The sequence below is a fragment of the Caloenas nicobarica genome, chromosome Z (genome assembly GCF_036013445.1).
Source record: "Caloenas nicobarica isolate bCalNic1 chromosome Z, bCalNic1.hap1, whole genome shotgun sequence".
NCBI lineage: Eukaryota > Metazoa > Chordata > Aves > Columbiformes > Columbidae > Caloenas > Caloenas nicobarica.
In genome coordinates this window covers 83,910,075-83,930,460 of record NC_088284.1, presented here as the reverse complement: position 1 = coordinate 83,930,460, position 20,386 = coordinate 83,910,075, and the positions used below count along the sequence as shown (strand labels likewise).

Below are 20,386 nucleotides of genomic sequence, written 5' to 3'. Positions count from 1 at the left end.
ATCCATACCAATTACAAGACACTAGAAAGAGAAAGCCAGGAAGCCTGCTCTAAACCTCAGAACAAAAGAGATAAATGTGGACTTTTATATCCATCTAGAGCTTTTTCTGTAAAATTTGTTGGTCCATCTTAATTTAAAAATAAAAATGATGCGTGTCACAGGGAGCATGAATTTTCCAAGATGTAATTTGATTCTTTGTGTTTAAAATCATGAGGGAATGATTGTGTCAGAATCAGTTGGATTAATTAGCTTTGGAGGCTAGCAGATGAGGGTCATGACCAACTAGGCGTACTTCAGCATCTCACTCCTTGTGATCAGTGATAAAGAACGTAATCTCTATTTATTCATATTGCATCTTTTCCTAAAGTTTTCAGGCCAGCTGAACAGCCTGCCAAGGGATTTTTTCAGAGAGAAAAGACACTCCATCTCAGATGTTTTGGGTCAATACTTTTACCTTCAGGTAGTATTACCGCTAACCCAAAATATCGGAGCTGGAAGATGTTATATTCTAAAAGACAGTAAGAAAAACAAAACAAAACAAAACAAAACAAAACAAAACAAAACAAAACAAATCCCAGAATGTTTCTGTGTCCTGTAGTTATTTTGAAGCTTACTGAAGACACTGTGATTGCTCAATAGACAAGGTATTTGGGGGCATCTGCACAACATTTTAATAACAAACACCAAATTTAGAAGCATAATTGCTCTTACATGCAAGCTGACACAGGAGGTGATGTCCTGTACAGCAGCGTACTGTATCACAAGCCTGCACAAGACCTCTGGAAAGAGGAACACTTTTCAAGCTTTTCTAAAGTTCTTCTGGATGAGTTTTCTGCACGTGTCAATGTATAGTTAAATGCCTCAATGTCAAATAATCAAGCACTCATATCATGGTACAGTTCTGCACATCACCATGTAAATAGTGCATACCAACCACCCTTTGACAGTGCAAAGTCTACAAAAATGAACACTGCAGTAGTTGCCTGTGATCCTCACTTGTAGTTATTTGTACATGTATTTTAAATACAACTGAATAATTTTTGTTTCACAGACTGTAGCCTTCATTTCAGGGATGCATTATGCAACAATTTCCAGCAATACTCAGTCATCCACTAGCCCTTTTGATCTGTTTGAAAATGTTCACATTAATTTCATTAGACAAAAATTACTTTTTCTATGCATAATTAACTTTTTGACCAGCTGTTGGCACTGCTTCTTTCAGAAAAACGCATAAATATAGCTCATTACAAAAGAGAAATCATTAAACCTAATTCCTAATTTCCCGCCAATGACTAGGTTTCCCGTAAATACTTTCAAGACAGAAGAAGAAATAACCAAGGAAAAAAGCACATCCGTCACAAGTAAGAAACACATGAAATACCTTTTGAAAAAATATCTTTAAATACCTATGTAGTGTAAGCAAGCAGGGAAATGTGCAAGTGTTTTTCAGATGGATTTTAATTCTTTACTTTTTATCATAATATTCCCTAAAGTGTTCTGACACTTTGAACTTCTTAAATCTGCCGCTCAGAGTTAGAATGTGGCGTGACAGACAGTAGGGCTGGATCCGACAGAACTTCACTTGAAAGGAGAGGGCAAAGACAACTCTGAAGAAGCAAACAAGTCAAAATAAGAGTGAATGAGAGAGACGAAATAACACGCAGAAAGGAATAAAGAGAAAAAAGGCAGAGAGTAATCACAGTGCTTGAGAAGTTAGTGAGAGTGAGATGATGGAAAAGGTACATGGGCAGCGGGAGCACTCATGATGTGGGTAAGAATGTATCATCACAAGAGGAATCTGGGTACCAGCTCCCATATTTTGAGATGCTGCTGGAAGAGCACGTTGTGCTGTAAAATAGAGCTATAGCTCAGCACGGATATGTACCCTCGAATGCTCATTATGTCCCACATCTGCCCAGGGTGGCCTGAAGGAAGCAAAACACATGCTGACCGCGCTGCTCCACGGGGACCAGTAGGAGGAACAAACCCCTCGGGGGAAGTTTGTCATCCTGCAGCTATGCAACCGATAAAAGCACATGGGCAGCACCGTGTTAACCTTGAAAGACAAAATTCTTCCTGTCCAAACCATGAGGTGTAGAAAATCTTTCAAGCAAATCAGTAGTTGCTTGTTCCCTTACAATGTCCATAAAAGAATGGGTGCTAAGGAATCCTCTTGTAGAGCAACAAATTGGGTTGGTCCTACCCTGTTTTCCTGAAAATAAGACAGGGTCTTATATTAACTTTTGCTCCAAAACTTATTACTTTTTTACCTGTATAGCTGACGGGACACTACTCAATTTGGCTTTTTTAATGAACTGTAACTAGGGCTTATTTTTGGAGTAGGGCTTATATTTCAGGCATCCTCAACAATCCTGAAAAATCATGCTAGGGCTTATTTTCAGGGTAGGTCTTATTTTGGGGAAAACATGGTAGAACAGAGGATTAATTTTTTTTTGTTTGTTTTTTTTCCAAATGCTAGTTACTTTGGCCTTTTACATAATTACAAAGTCCTGCCATAAGTAGCCTGTGCAGGGCCATCAGACAACAGTTCCACTTCCCACTTCTCCTCAAAACTGGTCCTTTTTCAGCAGAAAACATGGCACAAAGTGTGGGGAACACAGTCAAAAAGTTCTGAGCTCTGAGTTCTCTCTGAATATGTATCAATGTACACACATATGTGTGTATAATTCCACACATTCAGTGAGTAAAAAATGTGCCTTTATATAAACAATAGACAAACAGAATGCTGTAATATTCTTGAGGTAGGTCTCTGCTTCAAAATAAAGGTTAATTTTTTTCTCTTGAGAATATTCCTGTTACAGATTACATCAATTCAGACTACGACACTGAGCAGATCATCTTGCACAGACATACTTTTCTCTTTCTACATCCTTGTTTTCAGCTACTCTACTTTTTTTAAATTTCTGCTTTTCCAACTGAAGTTCTCTGATCATAACTTTCTAGGCAAAGTGGATTTCTTAAATTATTTGATAAAAATAAGAATATTGTTCTGCAAAGTAGCAGACAAGGGCTGGGAATACTTACTCTGCTGCTGAAAAACTGGTAAATTTTTAATAGCTTTGCAAGCAAAATGACTTTTATTTTCTGCAGAAAATTAGTTTACCTGAACTGAATTATGAGGCCTCTCCTCTTCTTTTACTACCCCCACTTCTTCAGTGTTCTCTCCCAGAACTTGTGAAATAAGCTAAATGTTCTGGCCTTCCTTTATGACCTTCTAGTAAACACATTATAAACCTGAAAATCAAATAATTGCTCATTTGCAGTACTGTCTGGCTGCATTTCATGCAGCAGAAACCAAAGCAGTATGAGAATCTTCTTTGCATCTTTGCTACTTTTGCTCAAGACCGATTTTAACAACATATAGGGAAAAATCAGATGTACTTAATGTTTTTATTTGCAATGCATCAGCTACACAGAGATTTTTCACCACTTTGGCTTGCAAAGATAGTATAAATTCTGAAATGCTGAAGTTTTGAAGTAGTAAATAGCTTTGTATTCATGTGTGCTCTTGTTTAAATACTTAAAATCGATAAGGAAATTGACAGACAGAGCTACCTCTATTAATTCCATCACCTTATAAAGATATATCACTTTCAATAAGTAACCACAAGTAGTTCTGAGTTACTACAACCATGACATGCCCCAGTACCCACGATGCATCAGCCCGGCCCCGAGATGCTTCATGGTTCATTCCCTGTGAATGGGACAGAAACTTTCCGCGACGTTTGAGTTTTCTGAGGCTTTATATCATTCCTTGGCACACAAATTGTTCGGTCACAAGTTAAAAGCTTCTTCAGCTTCATTTTTAGAAAGAGTCTATTTCACATCTATTCACAGATGTAAAAATACTGCTCTCTTAATTGCATATGTGACAAACCTGTAGTAATTACAGCAGTTGCTTAAAAATAGACAAGTACTTTGTTTTTGTCTTTTTTTGGTGCCTTCCGGTACAAGACAAATGAGCCCTATCTGACAACCAGCCATCTGTGATGAGTAATGAGTATGAAGAAGTGTAACCTGTAGTTCTAATAACACACCAAGTAAAACAGGTGCTGAATATTAGTAGGTAAACCTTTTCTTGGTTGTGCAAGACAAAATTCTGGGTTAACAACCACGTGCTGGAAAGGACCTGCACATTATGAAACAAGAACGTACATACCCAGGACTCAACTTGCAAAATTAAGTGTACATTGTGCACATGAGACCACTTGGATTTCAGAAAGGTGAGATCCCAGTCTCTTATGGGTCACTTCCACGGCACGGGTCAGCTCCCTGAAAAACTGTACTTGGTGGGAAAATCCCAAGAGTCATGACAAATCTCAGAGGGCAGGTAATGAGAGTTTGAGAGTAATTCATTATATACATTCATTAAATATATCCAGATTACCATTTCTTATATGAGCATGGGAAATCAATTTCTTTGTAGTATGAGACTGCTACAGTTTGAAAGGACTAGTGTTGATTTTACTTTGCTGAAAAAAGGATCTTTCCTGTCATAAGGACACTCATTCCTTCAAATGTATACACTGTAGAAAAGATACTAAGTGGAAAATCATTAGAGAAAACATTCAGATGTATTAAATACTTACACGACAAATTTTGGATGAACTGTATACATAATCTCCAGTTGATAAACAGGTGGTTAGTGCGATTAATGATGGGCTACGAAGTCTCCAGTTTCCTATATGAAGTCCTCCTAAAATGGATGTGAGCTCAAAAAAGGTTATATTCCCATTGCCCAAATCCTAGCAGTTCTGTTGCTCAACAGCAGCTTCAATTTTCAGAGCCCTTAAACTTGCACTTTTGGGGTTCAGTTCTCAATGTGGCCTGCAGTCTGGGCATTCGCACTTGCCAATAATTGCACATGCACTTAAAGTGTGTGCAAATACTAGTTGGTAGATGTCCAAGAAAATAATAAAAAAAATGTAGGTTTTACCTCATATTCCAGAAAAACTTTTTATGGAAACTGTTGTTTTGTTGTGTGTGCTGGTTTTGTGTTTTGGTTTTGTCTGTGTTTGTTTCTTTTTTGTTTGGTTGATTTGGTTTTGTGTGTGTGTTGTGGGGTTTTTGTTTGTTTGTTTCGGTTTTTTTAATTAAACATCAGCAGTTTTAGGAAAGTTTATCTAACTATCCTACATATATATGTAAAATGCTGAAATACATATTTCTTGTGCAAATTGCTAAATAGTGGAAAGGTACTTTTATCGCAATGAAGCGACCTTTTTTCCAGAACATAAGTGTGTGGTTGGGTTTCTTTTAAGCACCAGTAATACTTTCAAAACTAAGTTATTGTTACTGGTAATGTCTCCTAATTTGAATAAGGATTTATAATCTGCCCTTAAAATATACAGCAGAATAAAATCTCATAGACAAAGTTGAATATCATAAGGGAACTACTTTCATGTTACTACATTATGAAAAATAAGTGGTTCTTATTTGTCAAAATCTGGATGTTAAATACTGACGTTTAAGTATGAGATAAATTCCCAAAGCCAGAGAGGTGAAAATCTTGAACAAGAAACTGGTTTAATTTTTTTTCACAAAAACAAATGGTCTTACTCCAGCTTCATGTTTCATTTTTTTTCCCCAAGAACTATAATGAATAATTAAAATAAGACTTGCATATGTTTGAATTAATCTGGAATTAATATGAGCTTTTCAATGCTCAGTTCAAAATATAAAACATAATAAAACATGCATGTTCCATACATTTCTTCAGAAGTTTGCGTGTGCAGGGGAGTAATTAGATAAGTTACTACCGCTTGTATCTGTCATTTCGAAAGTCCAAAAGCAAAAGAGTACCAGGAAATATGACATTCCACACATAGCTATGGAAATCTACCTGTCGATGAACAGTAAATTCACCATCTGTCTTCTGTACTGAGATGCTTTTGCAAACCTTCAAAAATCAGTTTTGTTTCGGCTTCTACAGAATCCTGTGCACCAGATGGCTCTTATATTGAACTTGGCTCTCAAGTAGCTGGCCACACATTACTATGTGTTTTATCAATGTTGTAAAAATGTTTGTCATTGAAGGTAACTCTGTCTTACCTTTAAAGTTTGTTACTCACTCTTGATATGCAGAAGTTCCAATCTCTCTCTCAGGCAACTTGATTAAATGTGTTTATGAACTTTGAAAAAGTTGACATCAGAAAATATATGGTAAAAGCAACTGGTAAAATAAAGGCCATAAACATTGTATTTTTCATGAGTTTCATATTTAAGCTATTAAAGAAAAAATGAAAACAAGGTCAAAACAGTATTAGATAAAACTATGTATGAGGAAAATACCTGTTATTTTTTGTCTTTATCCACTGGAAGTATAATGAAAACATAGTGAGGGGTTTTTTTAAGTATTTCGCCTAAATTAGAGAGGCGATGCAGACCTCACCTGAAGGAAAAATCTAGCAATGTAGTTGGAAAATGAAGTTGGTCCAGCAGGACCATGAAGTCTTTGCTTTCCAGGAGTCTAGGTAACCACTGGGAACCATTGCCATGTTATTGTGTCTAATTGCAGTTTCTCTTTATCAGAAACAACACTGACATTTCACATCGACAATTTTACAAATTTACATTTACATTTACATCTGTAATGCAGGCACTAGTAGTTAGGTATTTAATTACCTATCTGCACATGTGCATTCTGTCAAGATAATATCAATAAAATCAGACTTAATTTAGGATTATACATAGTGTTTCAGGAAGATGGACCTAATTTGAAATCACTTTACCTTTGAAATTGGGTACATCTTTTTTGAAGCACCCTGCATTTTTAATACTGTCCCCACTTCACTTACATCTACATCAGAAGTTTTATTTTTGTCTGCTGCTGTATTTTTTATGTCTCCAATGAGTACTGTGGATACAGGTTCAAGAAAATCACATTAATTTTATCAGACTAAGTATCTATTGTTCAGGAATGGGAAAGCCTGTGGAATATTATAGATCCAGAAACACATTTCACATATGTGACAGAAATTAAGGCTTTTGCATCCTCTTCCTTATAGATATGAACAACAGCTTTTTAAAGAGTAACTGATATGAGGCTCAAAGCAAGCCCCCTGCTTTTTACAATAAATACCACAACTCTAGTCTATGAAGCTATGGATCCAATGCGTATATCTGTATTTCCCAAGGTGTAACACAGCCTGTGTGTGAAAGGTGTACTCGTTTCTATCCCCCCACCCAAATGTAAGTGGGAATTATCAGTCAGAAGTTGCTCCAGCCACCTCCAGGGCTGTTCCCAGAGATGTTGTGGCATGCTGGAGGAAAGCAAGGACAACGTTAGTAATCTGTGACTGCAGTTATTCTTCCTATAGAAGATTTAGTGTTTTACACAGATCCTAATCTTATACTTACCTTTTCCCAGAAATTTACCCCACAAATTATCCAATATCTTCCTTCTTTCCCTGTCCTTTTTAACTTCTTATTAACATGCCACGGATTCTTCATGTGACTTTCTAGTATTCTTACTCTGGGCTTTGTTTTTTGTTGGATTCTGCCTCATCAACACTGAATTTTCTGTTTCTTGTTTAATCTTGTCTTCTTCGTCTGGAATCATGGAAGACTAAAGGCATGTGAATCTGTGTGATGCTTTTGAATCCCACTTGACTGAACCTCAAATTTAGGCAAAATACAATTTCCTAATTTGCCTGAATGACGTAGAAGGATTTTATTGGAAGACCTTTTATTACAAAAACAAGCAAACCAAACCAAACCAACAACCACAACAAGAAAACACACACACACAAACAAACCAAACCAAAACAAAAACAAAAAAAACCCCACCAAAACCAAAACAAAACACCAAAACCAAACCAACCAAACAACCAAACCCAAACCAAAGCAAACCCAACAACCAAACACACAAAACCCCAAAAACTACTTCCTGAGAAGATGATCTGTCACCCTCACGCTAATTCAGAAAGTGTGTTCTTGGCTTTTTTTTCATCTTTAAAATGCTCCTGAGAGGACAATGTCCAAAGGCATTTTGGAGGAACAGACAATGCTGAAAAAAGTCACTTGTTTTGGTCGTTCTTGTGGTGAAGACTGGGCCATCTCTGACATTGTTTCAAATAGCAATGAAACAGTCTTTAGATGATAATGGTTCTTTTATCACTAATTTGTGTAGGCTACCTTTGAAATGCCAAAAATCATCAAGTTCTGTATTACACCCATAATCCCACAATAATCAAGTTAATCAAGTTGTTTCTTTCAGAAAGCTGTAATCCTCACCTAAGCGCACAGTATAGGTGTGGAGGTGACTGTCTACATTGCCCTGAATGTTGTGTTCATCTTTGCAATCGCTGGTAAATCCCAAATGGGGCTACATCAGATTTCTGTGGGAAGTGTGTTAACGAAATAACTTATAAGTGAAATATCTGTGTTTATCTCTTATCTAATCTTAATAAAAAAGTATTTTTCTTCTACTCTGTTAAGAGCAGCACAAAGTTGTAATGTTTCAGATAAGTAAATAAGGCTCCTTTTTAAGCTTTATATATGTTAGTAGTGTATTAGAACAAAAAATAGTTGTGGCTTACACAAGAATGCATCAAGGAAACACGATGAAAACCTTCTTCATTTCCAACCTCAGTCATTTAATGACTAACTAAATGTTCTCCTTTCTCAGATCAAATGCCATCCACATGGAGACAGAGAAACATAAATTATAGGAAAAGCTCAGAATAAGATCTAACATTAAAAAGCTCACCCAAATGCCAGAAGACAAAGGGAAAATATCCAAAATACGAACAGAATGATCAAGGCCCACAGTGGACAAACAGTTAAAAAATAGTCAATTTAAAGCTACCAAAATCATAAAGCAGTTGTGTATAAATTACTTCTCATGAAAAAAAAAATGAATTGTTAGCACTTAAAAGTACTCGTTATGATCTGAAAACCAGCAATGAAGTTTTACTAAACACATGAGCTTCCCTGGGAATACATTGAATATGTATTCACATTTAATCGCAGTTCTGTTACTAAAAGAAAAGCAGGCATCTTGCGAATGCTTATTCACAATGTTATTTCAGATTTACCTTCTCCCAACTACAACTGCAAGAACCACTGAAGAGTAATGAATAATTACTGGATTCCCAGAAGGAAACAACACCGAACGTGTTGGAGTGTGTGCAGACAATGCACAGAGGTGTGATCTGACCAGACAGGAGAAGAAGCAGTATCTTTTTTTACCACCAAATTCTGCTGGAGGTTTGTCAATCTGCCACTTGGTGCTGTCTGAATTTCTGAAGAGTGCCTCTTGCTCAGATATATTCTGCACCGAATTGACCTCTAAATGTCCTGTGGCAGCTGAGGAAGCAGTTTTATCAGCTTCCAAATCTGCTTCGCATCTCGGCATGTTCCTAGCGAAGACCTTGCTAGGTCTGAGGGACCCAACGATGAGGGATCATGGCAAGAGGTGGTGCTGGAAGTGCTCTGAAATTCCCTACCTCGACCTGCAAATTGTGTTCATCAGGACGCGTTGGGTTAGATAACCTTTGAAAGTCCCATCCGACCTAAACTATTTTATGATTCTAGGAAGCAATAAAGAGGCTGAACTCCCTCAGTACTGGAGTATGCAAGGAGAAAAGAGAGCTGCTTCTCTTCCACCAGCCTCCAACCCCCTCCCTAGTGCAGGAAGGACAAGATGATAACATGGCTGTAGAAGACAAGGTCTCCCTGGAGCCATGACCAAGAGGCTTATTCTGTGCTTGTACATATTATAGAATCGTTGAATCATATAATTGTTTTGGTTGGAAAAGACCTTCCAGACCATCAAGTCCAACCATTACCCACTCCTGGCACTGCCCCGTGTCCCTGAGAACCTCATCTCCATCTGTCCAACCCCTCCAGGGATGGTGACTCCACCACTGCCCTGGGCAGCCTGTTCCAATGCCCGACAGCCCTTTGGGGAAGAAATTGTTCCCCAGATCCAACCTCAACCTCCCCTGGCGCAACTTGAGGCCGTTTCCTCTGGTCCTGGCGCTTGTTCCTTGGGAACAGAGCCCGACCCCCCTGGCTCCAAGCTCCTTTCAGGCAGTTCAGAGATCAGAAGGTCTCCCCTCAGCTCCTGTTCTCCAGGCTGAACCCCCCAGGTCCCTCAGCCGCTCCCATCACACTTGTGCTCCAGCCCCTCACCAGCTCCGTTCCCTCCTCTGAACTCGCTCCAGCAACTCAAGACCTTTCTTGGCCTGAGGGGCCCAGAACCGAACAGTAGTCAAGGTGTGGCCTAGTGAAGAGAATCTCCTCTGCTCTCTGGGGGAAAAAGATAAGCTCACAGCCATTTCTCCCTTTACCCTCCCAAATTCACCATTTTTGTGGTAACCACTACGGTCACAGGGCATCAGTGAATGTGATGGTCATAGACTTAGTCGGTAGAAATGGTTCTTTCCTTCCTGCTCCCTTTCCCAAATGTGCTCTAAGTTTGGATTAATGCAGTCACAAGGGGGCTGGGTAATGGCTGCAGACCAAAGAGGAGGAGCAGCAGATGGCCTTGTCGTTGATCCAGCATGCAGATGATCAGCAGCTCTGAAAGATGCAATGAACGGGAAGAGCAGAAAAGCAACGAGGTAAACTCAGGAAACCGCCTGAGCAGAGGCTTTGTAGCTGTGGGGATGGCAATACGAGAGTGGCATCAGGAACTTCTGACAAGGTGGTAGTTATTTAGGGAGCCAGAACAAAATAAAAATGAAATATTATATATATATATATATTTTTTTTTTTTTTTAATGAAAGAAAAAAAGCTCACAGTAGTGAATAGTCAGTTGAATAACCTAGTAATGACAGCTACAAAGATGGGTCCTAGTACTGAGGAAGGATTTGAGGATAAAAGAGTGTCAGAGACAAATAGTGGAAATTCATGGCTGTGATGGAAATATTATTACTCTAGGAGTGCTACAAGGGCCCAAGAGCAAATTGTCTACACTGTGTCTTGAAACATGGGTTTTCAAAGCCTGGAAGATGGCAGTCAAATAAAATTGCAGTTGAGAGGATACATCGGAACAAAAACTTCATTAGAGTACATTCAATTAGAGCACAGTTGTACAGTTACAGAAATCTCTTCTGATTCTCAGTGCTGCCAGAATGTTAAAAATAATACCAACAAAACATGGAGACAATCAAACTGAAAAAGATAAACACAGAGACAGCCAAGCATTTTTTTATTTGGGTAGCCTGACAGGCAGTTCTAAGAAAAAGGTCGAATTTACAGACGACCAAGGCACTAAAACTCTCAGTCAAAATTAAGAAACAAGGCATTTTTTAACTTCACACCAGATAGCTTTTTATGTCTTTAGGCTTGAAAATAGTTTAAAAAATATGACCCAGAGGAAAAATCAGGCAGCTATAAACAACCAGATTTATAGTTTGCACAAGCAGTGTAACATGGCTACTAAATTCACTTCTCACCCAAGAAATTCAAAACGTGAAAACAGCAGTAGAAATGCAGGCAACAGTTTTCCTAAAACAAAAGTTTTGCAAAAGAGGGGGGAAAAAGTTATGCAGAATACTAATGACTGTGTTGGGAAATCCTGGGTAGCGTCAAGGAAATAGTAAAGTGGTTTAGGAAAAAAGCAGCAATTAAGTGTTTTGGGAAATGCAGAGCAGATGGATAAATAAACAGGGAAGGTCCAGAGCTAATATACTGTTGGATCATAATATGTTAATTCTGAAATGCAGTAAAGAGAGATATTTGAGGTCAAACAACAGGGACAAACAGACACAGTACTGAACTCAGTAAAATAAAATAACAAGGCTAGACAAGATGTGGGTTGAGGATTGATGCAATTGTATCTCAAACTGATAGTTCAGAAGTCCAGCAGTCAAAAAGTATTTCTTTTTACATAAAATGCAGTACTCGACTGGTCTTACATAAGGCGTAACGTAAGACTAAACAAAAAGCTCAAAGACTGAAAAATGAAGAATTTACATTCTGTGCCTGAAATCACTATGGTCTATGGAGGAATTTATCTGGGAAAAGACAGTCTGTACAATAAGTAGATGTAAGTCATATGTTCAAAACTAGAAAGAGTGATAATATGAGTTTATGTAGATTGTTTCCTTTATTATTAATACTTCCAGAATAGAAAAGAACCAAAGAAACTATTTGTATGAGAAATTGTAAGTAAAGGAACTTGACATTTTGGTGATTGAAGTAACAGAAAAAGGCAGTATGATTCAGATTTTATATATATATATATATATATATATATATGTACACTTCAAATGATTCTCCAATCAGCTTTTTCCTTCCCCACTCATCCTGAGGCCGGTACTAGGATGGAGGAGGAAATGGAGGAGACCATATGAGTCCTCCACAATCTCTCCTTTCAACTGGAACTGAAATTGCTCATTGTGTTGCAGGACCCCGCTGTCATTTGAGGAATCAGGAGACAGTTCTAAATGTGAGTAGTGTTAACATGCAAAAAAATCATAAAGCTTATATCCTCTTGGAATATTGAGACCTTACAGAACAAGAAGGATGTTGAGACATGATTTTAAAGCTGGGACGACATGCAAAAAGTTTAAGAGAGAAAAAAAAATCATTAATCTCTCTAGATGTATTATGTGCTGGTTGAGATAGGTTAAACGTATGGACTGTAAAGATCAATAAATGTTCTGGGTATTGCAGTATTTGGAACTCTATTTTACAATGAATGTAGTCAGCTCACCATATAGTTATAGAGGGTCAACAGGAGACACCTGAAAAACACAAGCAGGAATAGAAAAAAGGGCTCACTGCTGGTGATGCTTCAACAGATGCGAAAGCGCTCAAGGATTACTGCCAGAAAGATTCACTCAATGTCTGAGATGCTTAACATCCAGATGAACCTGCAGAGATGCTTTTTTGACCAGAGGGTAAAAATATAGGACAGCAACAAAGAGTAAAACTGTTATAAGAACATTTAAGAGTCTCTGTGTTAAGGCGGCTAAGGAACCAGGCAGGATCTAAAGAATGAGATGCTTAGCAACAGAAGATGCTATAATAAGATGAATACAGAGAGTATCTGTAGTTTTAAAACATTTTTTTTCATAATCCTAAAATAAATGATGTTCTGGTTCTAAGACTCTCACCTCTGTGGCTACTCTGTGTGCGAAGGAAGGAAATAAAGAAGCCTGAACTTCATACTTGGAGTGACATAGGAATTATGGAGACACAGGTCCCAGCCTAAGAGAGAATCATGAAATTCACCTGAAATCTGGGCAGAGGCCTAAAAGAAATTCCCTTAGAAAGAGGGGCTGAAAGGGGAGGGAGCTAGAGCTGGCCCAGTAACCCTGGCGGAATCTGAAGGGAAGACCAAAAACTCTCCTAAGGAAAATGTTGAGGAGCAGTGGAAGAATTTCAAGGTTTTCCCATTGATCTAACAGATTATGAACTTGGAATTTTGTAATATAAAACCACTTGGGTCAATAAGCAAAGACAACTGTAAAAGTCAACTTGACTATCAGTTGTGAATCATGAGCACTGATGGGTTTTACCATACAGGAATGAAAAAAACAAGGCTGAAGTTGAGATGAATCATGGAACAGAAAATAACTATTGATGGATATATTTTGTTGTGCAGAAATACTGGTCGTGCTAGCAAATAAAGATTAAACTAGGAGAGGAGGCCAAATACTTAATACTACCAATTTCTCAAGATCCTACAAGAATATAAGGATAAAAAAAAAATTTATTAATATTTGTTCATATTATAAAATCAGCACAGATAAAATACAAAATAGGCAGAGGGTACTTTGAAATGTTATATCACATGTAGACTTGCTTGTTAATGTTTATACACATTAACTACAGAAATCCTGAGGATGTCAGATAAATTTAGATAAAACTGAGGCTTTAAAAAATATTTTCTAAATTTAAAATTCTAAATTAAAATTACCACAAAATTTTCCTTCCCTTTATTCCCAGAAGCTGCGTTAGACCTTCCCGCACATGTTGTTGTAGCAGCTGTGTCAGGCACCAACACCAATGATTAAACAAATAGCTAAGGAAACTTGGCAGAAAGCTGAAACTTTAGAGACAAAAGATGTAAACAAAATGAAGGGAAATCAATCTCCAGTAAATTGACTCAAGTTCTCGTAACAGTGCATCCTATAAATTTCATGGTGCTTTGCTAATATAGAAAGGGAGTTATTTTACTTCAGGAAAACATTTTGAAACCTGTGCTATCCTGGATTAATGGCTGAATCTGTAGTATCGTCGCTAAACCAAAAAACTCAGTAGCTGGTTAAAAATATTCAAAACTGCAGCAAGACGACAAAGCATTTTGCAGAGCTAAGTTGCGATCGGCTTTGTGAGATGCTGTGTTTTGTTAAATTAGAAGAGCCATATGTGGTAAGGGCATAATTATCTGTATAAAATCCAAGAAGAAATGTACTCATTACTGTGTGCTGGTGGGTGAAGACAGGACTTGTAGTACTGCCTATAGCTAAGGTTGCCTGAAGCTTCGAACCATATGACATGGTTTCAATACTTTTTAAATTTCAAAGCTCTTAGCTACTCTGGCTACAATGCTCTGTACCAGATTTCTGTCTCATGCTGAATCCCAATCAGAAAGTTTCTGGTAAAAATACTTCAGGTGTGGACAAGAATAGTTAAAGGACAAGTGGTTGTCTGCATAATACAAAATTTCTCACAAGCTGGGGAGAAGTTGCCTGAGATATCGTTTATCATGCCAAGACCTGAAATTCATTTGTGGGTTGCCTGTGTCCCATCATTACTGTGGGGGAGAAGAGCAAAAAACAGCATTCAAGGCTGTACTTAAAAACTGCATTATAGACATGAAATCTCCCATTTGAAATATAACTTCGATGGGAAAAGGAGAGATAAATTCACAATAATTCAGAATGAAGAGACATTGAGAAAGAAAAAGACAAAATGACAGCAGGGAACATGTGCAAACGGTGTTAAAATATGGTTCCAGGCTGAGAAGACCTAAATCATGTTCAGCCTTTGGGTCTAAGGCCATTCTCCAGTCAAATATCGCTCCGTAATCATCCGGTATGTATTTCAAAATGCTACCATCTTTGCTATATTTTAGATTCTGAAAGGGAGGATGTTTCAACAGGAGGACTTAACTAAGAATTTAAGTATATTTCCAAATATAAACACACATAGGTAATGACCTAAATATCAGAAGCTACAAAGTTGTTCTGGGGGGGTTTTTGTTTGTTTGTTTGGTTTGGTTTGGTTTGGTTTTAAAATTATTATTATTATTTGGGTTTTTTTGTTTGGTTGGTTGTTTTTTTTCCCCGGAAATAACCAAAACCAAACTGAGAGATATTTATTTGAACTAAATCACTGGAGAAATTTGGGGCTTTGGGTCAATCTGCAAGAATGTTAGAAAATAAACCCTATAAAAAAGCAGAGCGCTTAGCACTGAGTGTTACATTTGTTTCATTAGTTTCAATTAGACTAATTAGTGTAATGACATCTATAGATAGATCAAGTACAGTTCTGAGGATATTGATAGTTGCTTTCCTCAGAAAATGTTCTTCTTTTTTGACATGTACAATTGATATGTTGGAAATTTAAAAAAAAAAAATTCCCTACTATGAATCTCCATGGTTTCATATCTGAAACATAGATTCATTCTTGGTGGTTTTTTTTTTTTAGTTCTGTTTTAGCTTACAAAACACTGATGCAATAGGCCATAAAGAAATGTTTTCAGATATCCTTCTTTTATTTCTAAGGCTAATAAAGGTTTATTTGTACACCTTGAAAAGTGTCATTCCCATCTGCACAGGTGTTACATCCATATTATTTTTAAATGTTGAGATTTCCATCTGAATGTTGCTTGAAGTCTGCTGTGATCTTTCTGCCACGTTCAGCTTCAGATTTAATAAATTAATATACTCAGAGAGTTCAATGTGCAGAATGACTAATTTTGTTATAAAACTGTTTAAGGTGAATTGATTTGACATAATGCTAGAATAATCCCAGCCTGCCTGCTACAGTGTGGCCATATCCTGCCTTCTGGTCCAGATCCACTTCACCCCCCGGGACAATGAGTGTTTTGGCAGCTAAACAGCCTGAGCTACTTTGACCTTTTTCATTTATAAGCAACCCTACTTTCTGGTTAGATAAAAATACATTAATTAGATGTATTTGGAAATGATGATACAATGACACAATTTTAATGTGAGGAAAACTCATGCTGGCTTTTGGGGAAAAATAACCAGGAGGCCTGCCAACATGTTATTTGGGATCACTCAACACAGGGGTCACAAAAATGCAGCAAAAGCCGGACTCAAAACACAATTCTGCAGTTCTGCGGCTTGTGTCCACTCCACCTAGACGACGAGCTTCCTTGTAGTGTTATTGCATTTATGAGACTAGTTGTTGTAATGAATGTATCTGTACAGACAACAGATTTCTGGTCTTTTAAAATTTGTTAATTTTTTTTTTTAATAGGAAAGCGTAATCACTGCTGAAAATAACTGTCATTTAAAGACATGAGAGTAGTTCAGTATTTTGTTGAATAAGCAGTTCTGCATACAATGTTGTACCCTTACTATACCTATCGACAACTTTAATAGAAATTAATCTTTATCTGAAAAGCTGCTTATTTTAAAGCTATTTCAACACTAATGTGAAAATAAAAAGAGTAAAACACAAGGCGGAAACAGGTATTATGATCCTCAAGGTCCATTCCAACCCAAACTATATTATAATTCAATGCTATATTGAAATGCTTCTTTAGATAGCCTTTGTCACTCTCCCCAGTATAGACAAAGCAAAAAATTAACTTTTTCTTTTACTCTTTTGATTCCTGCTTATTGAGTAAATCCATTATTTACAAGAAAGTAAACCTTTTAAAGATCTTCCATTTCAGCACATTTCTTCTTTGATGTAAAGATGTCATCTCAGAAATTGAGACTCAAAGCTTCCTCCAGGCCTTGATCCATTTGAGATTTGCAACCTATCTGATGCTTTTCCTTTCAGGTGGTTAGAAGCTGGTTATTTGTATTCACTTCCAGGGATCAAAGCAGGTTGACCTATCTGTGATTTTTCATCTTCAGGTTTTTTTTTGGACTACGACTATGTTTGGCTTTTTCCAGTCTTGAAATGTCACTTGTCTGACGAGGCTTCTCAAAAATAATCTCCAGTGGTTCAGAGGTTGTTTGGGCTATTTTCTCAAATATTGTAGACTGAGCTCCCAAGACCCTGGTGAATTGAAAACATCCATTTTATCTCAGTACTTGTAATTTGTATTCTTCCTGCTCTGTTCAGCAAAAGTCATATTCTCAAATGCCTGGTTGCACACTTCTTTTGGGAAAGCTCATCAGAATACAGATGGATGAATCCTTGATGGTGTAAAGAAGGAACTTCTGAAAATAAACCCTCAAGTACACTGGATAAAGGCATGGCTCAGTGTACACAAGAAAGATTTATTTTGCTTCAGTTTGTTTCATGAAATATATAAACCTGTTCTGAAATAATTGAATCACAGAAGAGTTTGGGTTGGAAAGGGGCATTCAAGGCTCACCCAGTCCCACCCCTGCCATGGCAGGAACATCTTCACCCAGAGCAGGTTGCTATCATTATTTCAATTAAAAAAAGAAACTTTAGACAGTTTTAAGCATTCCAAGATGCAGTGACGGGGCCACTAGTACAGCATACTATGGTGATAAAACAATGTAATTATTTACAATTGTATATATACATATATATAATTTTTTAGAAAAAATATGAACGTGACAGATTATCTGAGGAAAAACTACCCTGCACATGTCCATGAACCTGCTGTCCAGGCTGTGCATTTTGCATCCAAAGGGCAGAGTTGCCCACGGATACCTTCGGTACCGAGGCCAGTGCCTCCTGAGCCACCCGAACCTTCCCCCCACAAGGTCACCGCGGGCCGGGGCCGATGCTGGAGCCCCGCTGGAAGCCGCCTCACGTCCCCACCTTCACTCGAAGGTCTGGGGGTCCCCCGGCTCCAGGGACCCCGCAGCATCGCCGCGCTGCCCGGACGGAGCTGGGCTGCAGCGCCGGGTGCCCCCTCCCTCCTGCGGCGTGCGGCTGCCACCAACGCAAAATACAGGTGGGGAGGGGGGCAGGATAAGCCCACTCCCGCTATATCCTTGCATTGCCGCACGTATATATATAGGCGAGCCTCCGGCGGCCGCTCCGTTAACTTTTCCGCCGGGCTCCGCGCCCCTGCGCAGCCCAGCTCCGCGCAGCCCGCCCCCGCGGCGGCCACCGGGGGACCGCCCGGGGGGGGCTCACGGCGGCAAACTTTCCATCTGGTGGGGCTGGGGAGGAAGAGATTCGTCCTTCCTTTAACTTCTCCGGCGCGGCTCCAGCGCCAGCCCTGGGTCGTGCGGCGCTGAGCGGGGGGCGGCGCGGCTGAGACCGAAACGGAGCCCAAGCCCCGCGGTCGTTCCCGGCGGCGGACGCCGCTCCAGCCCGCCCCGCACGGGAGTGAAGGCGCCGGGCTCCGCCGGGCTCTGCTGCTGTTGCTCCCGCAGCCGCCGCCGCAGCAGCAGGAGGGGGACGATGGAGGCGGGCAAGGAGACCCGGGCGGCCGCGGGGGAGAAGCCCGGCGAGCCCGAGCCCACGGTGTCCTTCCAGGCCCGGCTGTGGAAGAACCTGCAGCTCGGGGGCAAGGGCCGGAGCGGCAGCGGGCGGGCGGCAGCCGAGCGCCGCACTGCGGAGCCCCCTGCCCCGCCGCCGGCCAGCGGCAAGGGGGACCTGCCGCCCGCCGCCAAGTGGAGCGGCTTCAAGCGGCGGAGGCAAGTGCTGGACCGCGTCTTCTCGTCCTCCCAGCCCAACCTCTGCTGCTCGGCCGCCGAGCCGCTGGAGCCGGGCGGCGAGTCCGGCTCCGCCCTGCGCCGCTTGCGGGAGCACCTGCTCCCCCAGGGCAAGGGGCCGCCGACCGGCCACCGGGACGACCCCGCCGCCGGGGATGAGGGGCCCGAGGGCGGGAAGGAAGGGCGCCGGCCCGGGGCGCACCTGTCCCACCAGAAGAGCTCCTCGCTGCCTAGCACCGCCTGCCTGGAGCAGCTGCTGCAGGGCTCGCCAACCGCCGGCAGGAGGAAGGAGCAGCGGGCGGAGGAGGGCGACGGCAGCGGGGTGAGTGTCGGCCCCCGCGGGGCTGCGTCGGCAGCTCTGGGCGGGGGGGCGAGGCGGAAGGTGGTCCCCGGGGAGGGGCTGCTGCCCGCTGGTGCGGGGCGCCCTTCGCCTCAGGGGGAGAGAGAACCGCTGCAGAGGAGAACCGTCTCGAGGGGGGACCGGCCCGCGCCCCGCGGGGCTGCCCTGGCCGCCTTCCCCCGCCGCGGGGCTCGGCTGCCTCCTCCTCCGCACCCCCCGCATCGTGACGGGCAGCGTGGCGGGGCCGTGTCCGCCGTGCGTGACAGGGCTGCTCGCACTCGGGAGCGACCTCCCGCAGACCTTCCATGTGTAAACCACACGGGGAAAAGGTGCCCCGCAGGATGAAGTTGGGGGTTCATCCCCGCAGCGCGGGGTCCCTCGCGGTCGCACCTGTCCCTAGAGCCACCTCATGTCTTTGTGACAGCCCCTCGCTGCTGGTTTCTGTCCTTGACGCTCCCAGCACGGCTTTTGCTCGGGTAACCTCCACTTTTACCTTGCATGTTTATCCAGGTTTGGATTGTTTAATTTCTGCAGGACACCCGAACAACAACCACTAGTACGAATGTAATAGACAGCAGGTAATTAATTGGCAGAACGTACCAGGCATCGTCACATGCAGCCGTCGGTTCAGGCTGATGAAATAGTTGTTCTTCTCCTGTTGGTGGGGGCAGGTAGTGTACAAAGCCATAGCTCTTCCGACTGTCAGATCTGAAATTAAGTGTCGAAGCTAGTGTTGATAGGGGCTGCTGAATCCTGGAATAAATTTACTGCGAGAAAAGTGCAAAACACATGAGTCATTCCAGAGTTTGTGTAATTCTAAGCAGTCATCCACTTTTTGCCAGAATAGTTGACTAACACATATTATTATATATTGTCTTCTGTCTTAATTAGGGAGAAACGAGTAACTGAAGTAAAAGGCACGCTACGTGTGTTTGGTGTCAAAAAGAAGCTGTATGAATATATTTGGCTTCTGTCACGGCTACAGACCCTGTGGTCCTGGTCTGGTGAAGGGCAGTGGTGGTTCTGCAATGACTTCTGAGTCAGCCCTCAGCTTTGCAAACACAGGACCCAGGCCTAACTTTATGTCTGAGTACCATGGGTTGTTTTGGGGATAAGCCCTGTGCTGACTCAAAATTACTGTGGTTATCCCTTGTATAAATCATGTTTGTAAATGTTTTAGGCTGTTGCTTCTTGACCTGGGATTATTTTGATCTGTGTTTATGAAGTGGATGTTTCCCTGCAGTCGTCAGTCCCTTTTCCCCCCGACTCAAGCTC

The 20,386-nt window shown here is 40.8% G+C and overlaps 2 protein-coding genes across 4 annotated transcripts in view; one reads left to right on the top strand and one right to left on the bottom strand.

The window, feature by feature from the left end:
* FAM81B (family with sequence similarity 81 member B) overlaps window positions 1-9,379 on the bottom strand; it is a 55,426-nt gene extending 46,047 nt beyond the window's left edge. Inside the window, 1 exon segment of the mRNA XM_065656970.1 lies at window positions 9,214-9,379. Coding sequence (XP_065513042.1) covers window positions 9,214-9,379 — 166 coding nt within the window.
* An 8,999-nt stretch (window positions 9,380-18,378) lies between these two features.
* MCTP1 (multiple C2 and transmembrane domain containing 1) overlaps window positions 18,379-20,386 on the top strand; it is a 271,911-nt gene continuing 269,903 nt past the window's right edge. For all 3 annotated transcript variants that reach the window (XR_010607827.1, XM_065656220.1, XM_065656221.1), the window contains exon 1: window positions 18,379-19,093. Coding sequence is in view for 2 of the 3 variants with exons in the window: in XM_065656220.1 (XP_065512292.1) it covers window positions 18,518-19,093 (576 nt within the window). In the remaining variant the exon portion in view is untranslated. The remainder of the gene's footprint in view (window positions 19,094-20,386) is intronic.